The sequence below is a fragment of the Malus sylvestris genome, chromosome 11 (genome assembly GCF_916048215.2).
Source record: "Malus sylvestris chromosome 11, drMalSylv7.2, whole genome shotgun sequence".
NCBI classification, from domain to species: Eukaryota; Viridiplantae; Streptophyta; class Magnoliopsida; order Rosales; family Rosaceae; genus Malus; species Malus sylvestris.
Window position 1 is genome coordinate 31,272,848 of NC_062270.1, and position 15,885 is coordinate 31,288,732.

The 15,885-nt window shown below is 38.6% G+C and overlaps 2 protein-coding genes across 2 annotated transcripts; both read right to left on the minus strand.

Moving 5' to 3' along the window:
- Positions 1 to 1,066: 1,066 nt before the first annotated feature.
- On the minus strand, positions 1,067 to 4,541 carry LOC126589529 (DDRGK domain-containing protein 1-like). The gene is made up of 9 exons (XM_050254847.1): positions 4,393 to 4,541; positions 4,142 to 4,280; positions 3,894 to 3,999; positions 3,203 to 3,306; positions 2,651 to 2,752; positions 2,390 to 2,551; positions 1,839 to 1,895; positions 1,464 to 1,500; positions 1,067 to 1,341 (listed from the first exon to the last, which is right to left on the minus strand). The coding sequence occupies exons 2-9, from the start codon at positions 4,259 to 4,261 to the stop codon at positions 1,136 to 1,138; spliced, it is 894 nt and encodes a 297-aa protein (XP_050110804.1). The 5' UTR covers positions 4,262 to 4,280; positions 4,393 to 4,541; the 3' UTR covers positions 1,067 to 1,135.
- Positions 4,542 to 11,692: 7,151 nt separating this feature from the next.
- On the minus strand, positions 11,693 to 14,474 carry LOC126589528 (thiamine thiazole synthase, chloroplastic-like). The gene is made up of 3 exons (XM_050254845.1): positions 13,964 to 14,474; positions 13,176 to 13,664; positions 11,693 to 12,116 (listed from the first exon to the last, which is right to left on the minus strand). The coding sequence occupies exons 1-3, from the start codon at positions 14,390 to 14,392 to the stop codon at positions 11,955 to 11,957; spliced, it is 1,080 nt and encodes a 359-aa protein (XP_050110802.1). The 5' UTR covers positions 14,393 to 14,474; the 3' UTR covers positions 11,693 to 11,954.
- Between the last annotated feature and the right edge of the window lie 1,411 nt (positions 14,475 to 15,885).

The window sequence follows — 15,885 nt, forward strand, 5'->3', positions numbered from 1 at the left end:
AAATTAGAATACAAAATAGGTGACATGAAATACATGTAATACTAATATGCTAAGGTGTACAAAAGTCAAGAACTTTGATAAAACAGAAAACTAATAAGGTTTCAGTAAAAGAAAATTGGTGGCTAGAGACTACATCCAAAACCTCCCTTGTGACAATGACTTGTAACTCAAATGGTTTAAAGCGGTCACTTTCAATAAAGGGTATAATTATGCAAAGAGATTTGTAGTTAAAAGCGGGTGATAACATTCAGATGTGCACCCAAACTCTTCGAAGTTTGAAATTCCACTGCCCTAATACCACTTGGATCAAAAGAACATGTAACACCACATAGAAATGCCTAGTTTACCATTCAAGTATGCCGCAAATTGAGAGAGAGAGAGAGAGAGAGAGAGAGAGAGAGATGCAGGGGAGATCGAGGCGAGGGAATTTGTGGGTTGGCAAAGGAAGTGGCCGGAAGGAATTTGGTTGTATCTTGTATTTGTGGTTGAAATGAACGGATTTGGTACCGAGTAAAAGAGTTATAAAAAATGACTTAATATATTAACACCCCAAACCCTAAGATATATAATTCTTTTGGAACTGGAAATCGGTCAAACCAAACCGGAACCAAAATGCACCAAACCGTGCGGTTCTAAAAATAAATTTAAAAAAAAAAAAAAAAAAAAAAAAAAAAAAACCAACCAATGATATCTTTCGGTTTCTATTCCGGTTCACTCTAGAGAGAGAGAACCAAATCAAACCGGACCCTCCCAGATACCAAAGGTATACCTACAAAGAAATTTCTGTCAAAGTCCAGAAATAAGATTAGTGGAGGCAAATGGCGCCATGGTGCATACGTTCTTAACCCTACATTTTCATATAATTTTAGTGGAATTGCTTGCTTCCATGTGTACTCGCTGCATAGTTACCGTTCGTTGAAGAAGCTAGCTCCTCGCTAATACTTGCGAACGACGGTTTACAGTTAGTACGTTAAACAAGGCGACGCTGCTATAACCGAAGATAATATCAAAACGCTAATTAAGAAACCTATCCCCTACAATCTCTTCTAGTTATATTTCCTGTTAATTAACTTAACTCAGCGTGCACGATTTTCATTACGTTTGTGATTGTCCTTTACATGTTACTTAAACCAAATCAAGCGACAGTTATCTCTGCCCCAGTACCGGTTTCTTCAACAAACTGCGCTTTGGGCTCCAAGTCTATGAACTGGTTGGACTTGCTAGCGAGATGCGAAATGCTTACCCTTCCTTGACGCTTAATGTAGTCTGCCACAGCTTGCATCTCTTCTTGGGAGATGTATATGTATTTCCCTCTGTCGTCCATGACGCCAGAAAGTCGCCCTACCACAAACAAATACAACAGTTTCATTCTCAACCAAAAAAACAAAGGCATTTTACCTTCAGAAGCAAGGCATTATTCATCTGGGTGAAACAACTCAATGAGGAAATGCCTCTCAACGTACCCATACTCTCCAGATTGGTAATTCGATTGATGCATTCCTGCATGAATCATTAGTATCGAAAAATTAGAAAGCCAAATCTAGCATAAATCCAAACGATGCATGATATACCAAAAGGATGGATTATTTCTGTGACAGATGAAAAAAGAAAGCATGTTCTAAACGAAAAGAGCAACAATAAGTTGACCAATCACTTTTAGAAATTATATTTCTGCAGGGTTTTTATCACGGTTGGTCCCATGACAAAAACCCTATTTCCACGTGCCTTACTATTTTTCAACTAAAAACTTCATTTATTACAGAAATTTGAGGTACGTAAGGAGACATGAAAACTGTTGATTTAGGAGTTAATTTAGGATGAATATGTGGAGAAATTACCTGAGTCCTTAACTTAAATTCAGCAGCAAGATCTTCCAAGGGAATGCATTTATGTTTCTGCAATGTCAGAGTTAAAGGTATTATTAATAACAAAATCACAACCTCAACTTCAAATGCTTACTTTCTCAACCATTAGTTCATATGATTGAGGTCTCATATCGTTACAAAAGGACGCTAACAGATTAATAAACTCTAAACAATAAAGCTATCTTAAGGATGAGAGGACGGAAATGGCAAGCTGCATGCCCAAGCGTCCCACCATGGTCCATTCATTCAGGCATGAGCACAAGCTCAGATTGAGTTGACCAAAACAGATTCCTCTCATCTCAGCTTGGCGGAGCTAACCTGAGCTAGGGCTTAGAAAAAGTTGAGCACATAAGCTTGTGACCAGGTTGAGTTTGTCTCAACTGGGTTGAATAAATTGGACAAACTACCTTAACCCACCCCTTAGTAACACATTTCATCCCTAGTTTGATGCCAACCCGATGGACGTATTTGGGAGCTAGAGTATAGAACAATAATTTTTTTTTAATGAGTTAATTGAACTCTACCTTTATGTATTCCACAAAATCAGACAGCAAATCCTGACGTCCATCCTGCACTTCATTCTCTGTAGTACCTTCAGCGTCTATTGAAAACTCGCCTTTCCACTTTTCAAACTCTAAAGCAGCAGCCTCCTCCTCCCTAGCCTTTTGAGCTTTGGCTTCTTCCTCCTACAAAACAGTGGTCAAATCTTCAGGCAGTAATCCAACAACATAAAAATACACATCCTAATTTGCCAAAACAGAAATGAAAGAGGGACATCAACACACCAGCTGACGCTCCTGTGCCTCACGCTCCTCATCTTTCCTCCTCCGCATTTCAGCATAGCGGTCTTGTTTTGTTACCCTTGATTCACGTGCAGCTTGTTCAGCCTTCAAACAAAGAATGGACCCAAGTAAATAATTAGTTGTGCTTCAATTGAAAGGAAAAGGGAAGAAAATAATATAAAAGGAATGCAAGTAACCCAAAATCAAGGATCCTCAGAGAACATAAGCATAAACTCAATTAAATGTTTTAGTCATTCAGCCATTCAGTAATTTAAATCGATTGAATGATATAGTAATCAAACTTCTAACATTTCCTACACCTCAGTGACTACACGGGAATGGTTTATGTCTTTATTAAATGTAGATATTTGAATATCTAGAAACTCGCTAAAATTTAAGGCCTGTTGGGTATTCATGACATGACACAACACATATACTAGAAAGTTTAATCAGGACCGGAGAGCAAAAGAGTGTGTGCAAGCTTAATCAGGACTGGATAGGGAGAGAGAGTGTGTGCAAAATTTCAAATCAAGAAGTAAAAGGAAGAAAGAATACTTGTCGTTGTGCTTCCCGCTCTTGACGCTTCTTTTCCCTCTTCTGGGATGCTTTGTCTTCATACTCGCCCTCAACATCTTCCTCATCACTTCCATCAACGGTTTCTGTATTTAGAAATATAGATTAACAGTTCATTGCCAGAATAACTCATTTTTCAACTTATTTAATATCAATAGCACTTAAAGCAAGCTAACCAATGCAATAGCTGAAGCATAAATTGTCCAGCATACAAGTCCAAATTTACACTTCCTATGCCGGGTAAGTCTTCTAAACAGAATACCTGATGAGTCAACTTACACTCTGAACTGCCTAATTCTACATCCTTTACTTCCTCAATTTTTGTACCCTCCTCATGAATCCATAAACCCTATGACTCGGTCTCTGGAATAATCATCGGTCGACCCCAACAGATCAACCGTATAAACCATATTCCCCCCCCCCCCCCCCCCCCCCCAAAAAAAAAATCCTAATTTGATCACAGATGCGGTTACTTATATTTTCGTTCCTGATTATCTCACCACTGCTTACCAATTGATATCTATTTCAATCATGATTCATCAATTACAAACGCTTCTCCAATCAGAGAGAAACTAACATCGCGAAACCTCACAAAGTCGCAATTACTTATGAACTTAATCCAACCACTTACTAATATAAATTAAAATTAGCCACTTAAACGTAAACCACAAACCTTCTACAGCTGGTGCAGCAGCTGATGATGTGCTTGCTCCAGAAGCCGGCCTCCTACGCATCCGGCGACCGCCAGGCGCACGCACTACCGCCTCCCTCTGAGCAACCTAAATCAATATCAATCCAAAAAAATTCAAAAAATTAAATCCAAAACACCATGCCTACTTTCTGAGCCAAAAATCATTAACAGAACAAAAAATAAAATAAAACAATTACGCTGCAACGAAATTAGGGCTCAAAAAATTAAACCTGAGGTTCTTCTTCGTGTTCATGCGGCGGTCGAGAATCTTGGCGGCGTTTCCATAGATATAGTGGAATTAATCCCAAAACAAGAAGCATGGAAAGAAAAATTGCTAACATTTCCTCCATATTTTCTCAATCTCAGGCTCTGCCAATAACAACAACACCACCACGAATTTGAGGGGTTTTTTTCTTCAAATTTTCTCTATTTTTCTTGGTTTTTCTCGGTAACCAAACAGTGAGTTAGGGTAAGGAGATGCCTTGAGAGCGGTTAAGCTTCGGATAATCAATGGAGGATGAATTAACTGGATTTCTTACTGAGAGAACTGCGGAGAACGAGACGACCACGAGCCCCTTTTGAGGTTACTCAATCAAAACGACGGCGTGGTGTTATTCTTTAGTTCTCAAAATAACGCATAGAAAATAATTTGGTGTTGACAACAGAATAATGCTAAGTAAATTAAATAGGTAAATTAAATTTACAAACTAAATAATATGTTGTTAATAAAAATAAGTACGTTAATCAACATTTAAATAATAATTTACTCATCAATTTCGATGTAATTTAATTTGTAAAATAGTCTACACATTTATTCTCCCTAACACTACCGAGACAATAAAAGTTGGTCACAAATACTACCAGAACTAAAAATCTTGTCAATTTACCACCAAGACTTTTATTTTTAGTGTGGATAACCTTTGTCAATCTTTATTACGAATTCCTTCAAAATTACCGTGTTTCATCTTTATGCGTGTTTTCACCCGTTCTAGGGAGGCAGATTGTCTGCCCTCCTTTTACCATGTCATTCACATCCCTTTTTATTTGTGCGGTTACAGTGAAACCACGTCAACATGTCTTATTATCTCTATAAAAAAATCAATGTAAAATGTTAACGTGACTTAACCGTGACCACACAATGTAGGAGGGGATGGAAAAAGCATGGTAATGAAAGAGTAGACAATCTGCCTCCCCATTCTAGACTCTTAAACAACTTGGAGTAAGAATTCCATTGACATAAATTTATCTTGAAGGAGGTAGAAGTTAAGTTTCCACAAGTTTTAGTCAAAATTCTTATTGTAGTCATATATATGGCTTTGTGATAAAAATTTAAGAGAAAACTGAAAAAGTATCGTGTAAATTGTAGATGATACATTCAAACTAAAATTTTAATTTAAACGAATGGAGGTGGTGCATTCTCACCCAAATAGCGAGTAGGAAGTCGTCTTACATATAAAATCGAAAAACTGAATTTTCTCTTAAAATAAGAGTTCATACACGTTGAATTTAAATGAGATGTCTTTTCTTAAGGGATGTGAATAGTTCTATTTAAATAGAAGAATCTAACAAAGTTTCACATGTTCAATTTTTCACTTCAAAATCAATCTACATCGTTTGCCATTTAGGATTATAATTTAGTAGTGTTCTTCTTCACTTAGAAGTGAAATTTTAGGCTGTTAGGTTCAAATCTCGATAATGATAAATTTGTAACCAATTTATTATTTCACCTCTTAATGTAAATATATCGTTGTATAAAAAATTCATCTACATCCCCTGATATCCTATTTCTACTCATCATTCATCAACGGAAACTTGATAATTACTTGGCACATCATTTGTCGTCATCGTACCTAGCGAATGAGACATCTCAAAGGCTTGTATCTTAGAGTTCTAAACGACCATAATAACTTGCATGCATGAAGGTACTACGACTTTAGGATCGCAACTGATAACTATAATATGTGCATGTGTGTGAGATGGTTAGGATGTATGTGAGGTAGTTAAGTTGGTTAAGAGTCTATGGTGTAAGGTTGTGACAAGTGTCAACATCTTAAGAGTCTTATGTTAGCTTAGTATCTAAGCAATGTTGCTAGATATATACACAATGTAATCAGTGTTAATGTTGTTGAATTGAATTGAAAAATAATACATACATTTTCTTTCTCTCTATCTCTTTCTTCCTCTCTGTTTACATGGTATCATTCGCCTGAAAAGCTTAGGCTTGAAGGTTTCTCGATCTTGTTCTTCTGCTTCCGCTCTATATTCTGCATCAACGGTCTGTCTTCTTTTTCTTCGGGCCTTGATTTTTCTCTGGGTCTTCGACTGGGTGCAACCTTCTCTTTGCACACCAAGTGTTTGTTATAATTCCTCTAAGAAATTCTTCATTTAGATTTCTTCCTTCTTCGGTTGCAATGGTGACTTCTGCTCAACTGCAAATTCTTCAATCTCCCATCACGTCTCTCATATCCACAATTTCTTCTTCTGTGACTGTCAAACTCGATGATTCCAATTATCTAACTTGGAATTTCCAGATCGAGTTGCTACTTGAAGGCCATGGTCTTATGGGTTTTGTCGATGGGTCTCATCCATGTCCTGCTCGATTCAATGTCCCTATTTCTGAAGGTTCCTCTGTCCCTTCGAGTGATGTTTCATCTTCGACTGAAAGTGATGACTTCAAGGTTTGGAAAATGCACGATCGGGCATTGATGCAATACTCACAGCGACTTTATCTCCTTCAACAGTTTCTTGTGCAATTGGTAGTTCCAATGCTCATGATCTGTGGCAGCGTCTCAAAGAACGATTTTCGATTATCACTAGAGCAACGATCTTTCAGATGAAATCTGAATTACAGAACATCAAGAAAGGTACGGATTCGATTTCGATATATTTGCAACGCATTAAAGAAGCTCGTGATTATCTGTTTGCTGCTGGAGTTCAGTTCGATGATGACGATATTGTGATTTTGACCTTGAATGGTCTCTCATCTGAATATAATACTCTGAGATCTATTATTCGAGGCCGTGAAAATGTCATCTCCATGAAAGATCTTCGATCTCAGTTACTTGCTGAGGAAGCAATGGTTGAAAACATTCCCATTACACCTTTCTTGTCTGCTATGGTTGCTCGAAATAATGGCAGTGTCTCTAAACCTGAGGGTCATTCCACTGATACTTCTTATGGTGGTTCTTCTCCGTCTACATTTTATTCATCCGGTCCTTCTGGGATCAGGCCAAACCAAAGCAAGAACAAATACAAAGGGAAATTTTAGTACAATTCTCAGTCTCGGTTTGGAAATTCCAAGTCCACTTATGGCAATTATAATTCGGCTCCTGGCATTCTTGGTTCTTCTCCACCAAAGCAACATGGTGTTTCTAGTAACTCTTGTCAAATTTGTGGCAAGTTTGGCCATTTTGCTCCAACTTGCCGATTCCGGAATTCTGATAGTACCATTTCTGAGGGTTGTCAAATCTGTGGGAAGAAGAATCATAGTGCTAAATATTGCCATTTCAGAAACTCTAACCCTTCTACTCAAGCTCCAACTGCTTTGCATGTTTCTTCATCACAACATCATCAGCCAAGTGCTCATCCTCAACAATTTTGGCTTATTGATTCTGGAGCATCTTCCCATATGACATCTGACTTGAGTAATATGTCCCTGGCCTCTCCATACCCTGCTGATGAAACCATTCAGACTGCGAGTGGTGCAGGTTTATCAATATCTCATATTGGTTCCTCCACTCTTCATACTCTTTTAAAACCATTGCAATTAAATTCAGTTCTTTGTGTTCCTGGATTATCTCAGAACCTGTTATCTGTGCATCAATTATGCTTAGATAATCATTGTTGGTTGATCTATGATGCCTTTTGTTTTTGGATCCAGGACAAAGCCACAGGGAAGATTCTCTTTCACGGCAAATGCAGTAATGGATTGTATCTCATACCACTTCCAGCAAGAGTTCGAGCTATCTCTTCTCAGCCTCAAGCTGCCTATCTTGGCCGTCAAGTATCTTCTAGTCTTTGGCATAGTAGGTTAGGTCACCCATCTAATTATGTGGTCTCTGTCATGTTAAAGAAGTGTAATCTGTCTGTCTCACCTGATTCCTTGCCTGTAATGTGTCATACATGTCTGGAAGGCAAGTTTTGTAAATTGCCCTTTGTTAAATCTGTGTCTAAGTCTCTCCACCCATTTGAAATCATTCATAGTGATGTATGGGGTCCTTCTCCTTGTACTTCGATAGATGGTTTTCGGTACTATGTGACATTCATTGATGAATGCACTAGACATTGTTGGTTGTTTCCCATTCTTAATAAAAGTGATGTTTTCTCTACCTTTATTGGTTTTTCTAATTTTGTCTCTAATCATTTTTCCACTTCCATTAAAACATTACAAAGTGATGGTGGAGGAGAATATCTTAGTAAACCTTTTCAAAAGTTTTTGTTGGACAAAGGCATCACACATCACTTATCCTGTCCTTATACACCTAAGAAAAACGGGTTAGCCGAACGGAAGCATAGGCATATCATTGAAACTGCTATAACCCTGTTACAAACAGCTTCCTTACCCCCAATTTTCTGGTCTTTTGGTGTCCAAACTGCTGTTTATCTTATCAATCGAATGCCCTCACCTACACTTTATAATAAATCTCCTTTTGAACTATTGTTTAATGCTATTCCTGATGTTCATCATCTCAGAATATTTGGTTGCTCAGTATTTCCGTTACTAAAACCATATAACAATACCAAGTTACAACCCAAGACAATCAAATGCATTTTTCTAGGCTATGCTTCCAGTTACAAAGGTTTCATTTGCTATGATATTGTTCATACCCGGTTTTATATTTCCAAACATGTAATGTTTGATGAGTCAGAATTTCCATATCTTACCTTGTCTGTTACATGTTCTGTCTCTAATCACTCCACCTCTACATATGTACCCTCTTCCCCATCTCCATTCATTTCAGTCACTGGTACCAATCATGTTGTGTCCTTCCCACATTCTAGGACATCTAGTATGCCAGAGCCTATGTCACATCCATGTTCTGATCAACACAGTGGTACTTCTACTCCATTACAGTCCATTACTGCATCAACAGGTCACCAATCATCTTCTTCATTCTCTGTGGCTCCTGCGATTCCAAATGTGTCTTGTTCTGAGATCTTACATAAGTCTCCTACTCTGCCTTCGAGTGCTCCTGGTGTTTCCATACAACATGAGTTTCAACCTGACAGATTACAGGTTCTTCTTCCTATTCCTCCTATGAACACTCATTCTATGCAAACCCGAGCAAAAAATGGTATTTCGAAGAAGAAAGCTTTTCTTTCTGTGGTTCAAGATGCTGATTCAGTTGATCTTTCTCAAATGGAACCTGCCACCTATAAGTCGGCTCTAAAGTCTCCATTATGGTTTTCTGCTATGGAAGAAGAGTTGGCTGCTCTTAAAACACAACATACTTGGTATTTGTTCCCATTACCCCATAATAAGAATTTGGTAGGCTGCAAGTGGGTTTTCAAGCTTAAGAGACATGCTGATGGGACTATTTCTAGGTACAAAGCAAGGCTTGTTGCCCAAGGTTTCAATCAAGAAGAGGGTATTGACTATGGAGAGACTTTTAGTCCGGTTGTCAAACCTACAACTGTGAGGTTGGTCATAGCCTTGGCAGCACATTTTGGGTGGTCTTTGCGTCAACTCGATGTGAAGAATGCATTTCTTCATGGCATTCTTAATGAGGAAGTGTATATGTCCCAGCCACCAGGGTTTAGTGATCCACATAACCCTACACATGTTTGCAGATTGCATAAGTCTTTGTATGGCTTAAAACAAGCCCCGAGAGCATGGAATGAGAGGTTCACATCTTTTCTTCCTTCTCTGGGGTTCCTTTCAACATATTCTGATCCGTCTTTATTTGTCAAGCATGATGGACATTCTGTGGTCCTTCTCATCCTTTATGTGGATGATATTATCATCACAGGGAGTCATTCTGTTCCTATTGCTGCAGTGATTACGGCTTTGACTGAGGAATTTGATATTAAAGATTTAGGTCCTCTTCATTATTTTCTTGGGATCCAAATCACACAGAATGCAAGTGGACTGTTCCTCCCTCAGTCTAAATATGTGTTTGATTTGTTGGTTAAAGCTGACATGGTTCATTCTAAGCCGTGCTCCACACCTTGCTTACCTTATAATAGGTTATTGAAAGATGATGGTCATCCTTTCAATAATCCTTCTCTCTATAGAAGTATTGTGGGTGCTCTTCAATATCTCACTTTCACAAGGCCCGATATCTCCTTCTCGGTTCATCAGGTTTGTCAATTCATGCACTGTCCAATGGACTTTCATTATGCTGTTGTGAAGAGGATCCTTCGCTATTTAAAAGGTACTATGGACCTTGGCATTCAGTTTCGCAAAGGAGACTTGAATCTTCATGCATTCAGTGATGCTGATTGGGCTGGAGACCCTAATGACAGACGGTCTACTACTGGTTTAGTTGTGTTTCTCGGGCCAAATCCCATTTCTTGGTCATCCAAGAAACAAAATACAGTTTCTCGTTCATCTACTGAAGCTGAATACCGCGCCCTCTCAAGTACTTCTGCAGAAATTGATTGGATCAAACAGATTCTTCACTTTATGAAAATTGATGTGCCTTGTCCGACGACCCTGTACTGTGATAATCTTTCTGCTATTGCCCTTGCATATAATCCTGTCATGCATCAGCGGACCAAACATATTGAGGTTGATGTTCATTTTGTCCGAGAAAGGGTGGCAAAGAAGCTTCTGCAGGTGCACTTTGTTTCCTCCAATGAGCAGTTTGCTGATATCCTTACAAAGGGGTTGTCTGCTCCTCTATATCAAACACACTGCTACAATCTCAGCCTTGGCAAGCTCCACTCTGAGATTGAGGGAGGATGATAACTATAATATGTGCATGTGTGTGAGATGGTTAGGATGTATGTGAGGTAGTTAAGTTGGTTAAGAGTTTATGGTGTAAGGTTGTGACAAGTGTCAACATCTTAAGAGTCTTATGTTAGCTTAGTATCTAAGCAATGTTGCTAGATATATACACAATGTAATCAGTGTTAATGTTGTTGAATTGAATTGAAAAATAATACATACATTTTCTTTCTCTCTATCTCTTTCTTCCTCTCTGTTTACAGCAACTACGTGCCTCTCTTTATATCACAGACCAAATTGCTCTTACTCTTTTCATAATCCATAATCTAATTCATATTTAGTTTTGTTAAGCATTTTGTTTTGTTGAAAATTTAGTAGTGTACATACTTGCCATGAATAGCCCTATGAATTGTAGTGTACATATTTGCCATGAAAAATTAGTATGTTACCGTTGAAAATTATATGTTTGTCAAATTGTAATCTGGAGTAACAATGTAACAATAATACTAATTGTTCGTAACATTAGAATTCAACAGCAAAGTAAGGACACTAACAAGGCAATCAATAGGAATCACAAGCCACTCTACTTATCAATAGGGATCACCAGCATTGGGTTAAGGGCAGTGCTATGCTGCTATTCGCACACCTCTACGTCCCACACACAGTTGTTAATTTTGTTCAACGGCAAAAAATTAAAAGAATGTGTGATTTGTACCAACCTTTCTAATGAACAGAATATCACTGTGGTGGTGCTCAAGTCCAATTGTTTAAAAGTACCCATAAATGTTTTTAAAAATACGCCAAAGAAACTACATGCAGGTCATCTCATCGAACATCAGAAAATTGAAACCAGAGCGACACAAATGGGGTTGCAGATCATAGAAGATAATAATTAAGGAAGCAAGTGCAAGTGACACTACCATTTCTTTTCCAACAGTCTGAGCCAAATATCCAACACACACACAGAGAAGATGACAAACATCCCTCCATCCGCTTTATTAACAAAACTCACATAAGTCCCAAACCGCATCAAATATCCACTATAACCATCACTTAGCCACCATAAAAACGCACTCCTAAACTCACTCCTAAACCGCTATTATTTTCGGCTTGATTCTGGGTTTTCCCTTGTTTATTAACATCTAACGCGAACATTAAGCCTCGGCAATCTCAGCGGATTCTGCAGCAGCTAGGATCAGCTCCGGCTGGATGCCACCAACGTACGATCCATCCAAAGCGTTGGGGAGTCCCAGTGCCTTCAATGCCAAGTGAGCTGCCTTTTGCCCTGAGATCATCATGGCTCCGAATGTAGGTCCCTACATCCCCAATAATGTAGCAACTTATGATATTAGGTCCACATTGATATATAAGTAATCGACGAATTCCAAACACAAATTGTACATAATACAAAGTGGGAATCTTATTAGGACCACATAAAAATCAAGCAATATATGGTACTATTCCAAACATTAAAGAACAAGAAAAGAATGGAAAAGCTTTTGGACCCATGTTCTTTTGAAATCTCTATGTATGGATCGAGGCTAAAGTAATTGCCGTCCTCCTACGGTGTTTTTGTCTCGTAATTAAATGCGGAGGGAGAGGTACAGGACATAGTAGTAAAGGTTTCCCGGTAGAGGCCATTATATATGGCATTATTGACTACGATAGGCTAGCGAATGAAACAAGTTTCGGACCCTTCTATGGTGGAGGATGCAAATCTAGGTTGGGTCTACTTCAACTTTCATGATTAAAAGGACATAGATTTCAAATTTACTATGATTATAGGGGATCAATGTACCACCTCGAATATTCGCTCCTCCAGAAAGTTTCGGGCACTATTCCGGTATGGGAGTCTATTTCCATTGCGATGTGGTAGTGCAAACACTTAAGTGTTGGTGTCTATCTACACTACGCATTTACATATCAAAATTTTATTGACAACCATGCACACTTAGAGCTTAAATCTAATTGAGAAGTTATGCTTGATATGATCAACTTCCCAGTCCTTAATGTCCTTAATGTTTTATCTAAACCGTCTAGGCCCCCCACCACGATCCCATTCTGATGAATGGGATTGTGATGGCTTGGAGTGATTGGATAAGACACTAATGATGATTTAGTCAAATGAGTTAGATCATTCAAACAAGTGTTCATTTCAAATCAGAAATCAGTCAAACAAGTGTTCATCTCAAATTAGCCAAGCACAATAATATCTAGAGGTGTGCTATCCGCACACTTTTTTTTACTTCTCACGCACACCCTCTACAAAATGAGGGAAATTAATAAGAGATGTATGAAAAGTAAAAAGTGGCATCTATACCAAAAAGTAAACAGAAATTATAAACAAGAATAAATCAAATGAGATAGAAATGTACCATTCTTGGAGATCCATCAATCTCAGCAACTTCCATGCCGGTAACGATCATTCCGGGCACAATCTCCCTTGTGAGCTTCACAATAGCATCCTCAGCGGTGTTCATGTCCAATGCCTTCATCCCAGGAACGCTCTCAATCATTCCGACACTCCTCAACCTCTTCACCCCGGTGGCTCCCATGGGTCCATCATGGCCGCATGAGCTCACCACAACCTTGGCCTCCATGACGTTCGGGTCCATGCACGACTGTGTGTCGTGGTTCATTGAGACCAAAGCCCAGTTGGTGACCACCCCACCAACTCTGCCACCCTTGATGATCAAGTCCTCGGCGGCCACAGCGTTGAAGAGCTTCACGTTGGGCCTGGCAAGGAGCTTGCTCATGATGGTGGACGTGAATAGAGCGGCGTGCTTGATGACGACGTAGTTGTCTTGCTCATCGTAGTCAATGCCGAGCTCGTTTAGGAAGAGATGGGCGGGTTTCCGCACAACCTATGTCAAACATATAAAATAATCATTAGTATTACAAAATACAAGACGCTGCATGCGAGACACGCGTCGACCCAAACAAGACGTACGCTGCATGCGATCCACGTGTCGATCAGTCAAAATCTTCGATTATTTTACTAGCAAACATAAATTTCAAATTAAACAGCAATTCCCCAGAAAGGGCAAAAATTTAAGCACCACATAAAATTGGTAATTACACAATAACAAATCATTAATTAAGGTAATTTCAAAATAATTAATAATTTACCAACAAAAAATTAATCGTAAATGACATTAATTACCATGGCAGAGAAGAGCTGGCCACCGAGCCATGCACCGCCACCGGGGCTGACGGACTGCTCTATGATGGCGACCTGAACGTCGGGGTTCTTGCTGAGCTCATAGGCGCAGGAGAGCCCGGCGGAGCCAGCACCGACTACGACGACGTCGGTGTCAGCGTAGGTGATCATGTCAGTCATGTAGCGCCTGGTCATCTCCCGGGAGACGATGGATTCCTTGATGGGGTCGAACTTGAAGGCGCTCAAGTCGTACGAGGGGTTCAAGCCGTTGGCGGACATGGAGACGGAGAGGCCTCCGTTGCTGGCAGGGGCCGCCTTGGCCGGCTGAAGGCGGACCATGGGAGCGCCATGGAAGGAGGAGTCGAGGAGGGAGGGCTTCTGGAGCTTGGTGGTGAGAGAGGATGAGGTGAGGGTGGAAGTCATGGATGCCATCGACTGATGGGAGAAGAGAGAGTAGATGATAAGATGGGGTGAATTGGGGGTTTAGGGTTTGCAAGTCACAAGATGCGAGTGAGGAGAGAGTGGTTATTTAAGGAGGAGGAGGAGGTGAAATATCTGTGAAATTGAAGAAGGACACGTGGAAAGAGGATTGGATATGAAGGGTCTAGAATCTCTTGGAGGTACACAAGTGGCAAACATGAACCAGGCCATGGTGTGTGTTTGTGCGTGAGGAGAGATCGCAGATATCAGAAATGAAAAATACTGGCTCAAGGCTTTGTTTGGAAATGTTTTAAAAAAATTAAAAATACTTTTAAAACAATGTATTCAATCTGTTTTTTTTTTTTCGAAACAAACAATAATATCTACATTAAAAGTAGGTGAGTGAGTTAAGCCTTATAATGAGTTTGTCATAATAATGTGGTTTAACTTCGCCTTGAGAATCGAATTTAAGATCTCTCATTTACAAGTGAAGATGAATTTAAAAGAACACTTAAAATGTATTCTGAGAAGTACAATTAAAATTAAAAATACTTCAAAAAAATTAAAAGTGCTTCTGGATTTAAAAACACTTGAAATATATTCATGCTTACTTCTTATAAATTAAGGATTAACTCTCAATAGAATTACTTGTGAACATAATTGCTTTCTTAAAAAATTAAAAAATTTCCACTTCTTTTTATTATAGCCAAGTTACTATTTGATATATGTGTGTAATTTTTTAAAGTTTAATATTTATTTTTGTGCGTCAAATTGTGATTCTCACCTAAACAAAATAAAAATTCTTACGCAATAATCGTACTTCGTAGTCACTACTTGTGAGATCTCGCAGTCACTACTTGTGAGATTTTTATCATATGTGGGACGTGTTTGATACTTTATAAAAGCTTTTGTCATTATCATTGAGAAGTAGTATCTTTGCCTTTCTTGTTTGGATGCGAAGTAGTAAACAACTTCTCAATTTTCATGTTTTTTGTGACCAAGCCAACGGCAAATGGTCGACGTTGTTTAGGTGAAATTTCTAAATTAAATTTTAAAAAAAAAAACTATGCACCAATAAACTTGCGGTCTAATATCCTAACATAGGTATTGGGTTTCCACCCATGTCTACTGAGTTCGAAATAGCCCTTAAATTCTTGTAATAATTTCGAATCCTCATATCCTCTTAATAATAACTAACATTTACTTACACACTTTATGTGTATGAACACATTTTTTTAGAAAATGAGAAGGAGAGAGGGAGAGAGAACATTGGGGAGTGGGAGGTTTTTTTTTTTTTTAATATTAGAGGTATTTTAACATCACTTGTAGGTGAGGCTTAAATAAAAAAAGTAAAATTTGAACCTGTGAAATTACATTATTGCCCATCATTTTTTTGTGTGATAGAAGACTAATTTTTCTTTTCACCCTCTTTTGATTGACAAAGAGGGTTTTATTAATTAGTAGAGATAATTTATTAAAATAAAAAAAATAAAAAAATAAAAACT

Bases quoted from the DNA above. Each gene is read 5' to 3' on its own strand.
- LOC126589529 (XM_050254847.1), bottom strand. From the start codon at position 4,261: ATGGAGGAAATGTTAGCAATTTTTCTTTCCATGCTTCTTGTTTTGGGA. The intron at 3,307-3,893 runs GTTTGTGGTTTA...TTCTAAATACAG, and splicing joins TGCTGCACCAGCTGTAGAAG to AAACCGTTGATGGAAGTGAT. The intron at 2,552-2,650 runs GTGTGTTGATGT...ACTGTTTTGTAG, and splicing joins AGGCACAGGAGCGTCAGCTG to GAGGAAGAAGCCAAAGCTCA.
- LOC126589528 (XM_050254845.1), bottom strand. From the start codon at position 14,392: ATGGCATCCATGACTTCCACCCTCACCTCATCCTCTCTCACCACCAAG. The intron at 13,665-13,963 runs GTAATTAATGTC...TGTTTGACATAG, and splicing joins GCCAGCTCTTCTCTGCCATG to GTTGTGCGGAAACCCGCCCA. The intron at 12,117-13,175 runs GTACATTTCTAT...TTGGGGATGTAG, and splicing joins TTGATGGATCTCCAAGAATG to GGACCTACATTCGGAGCCAT.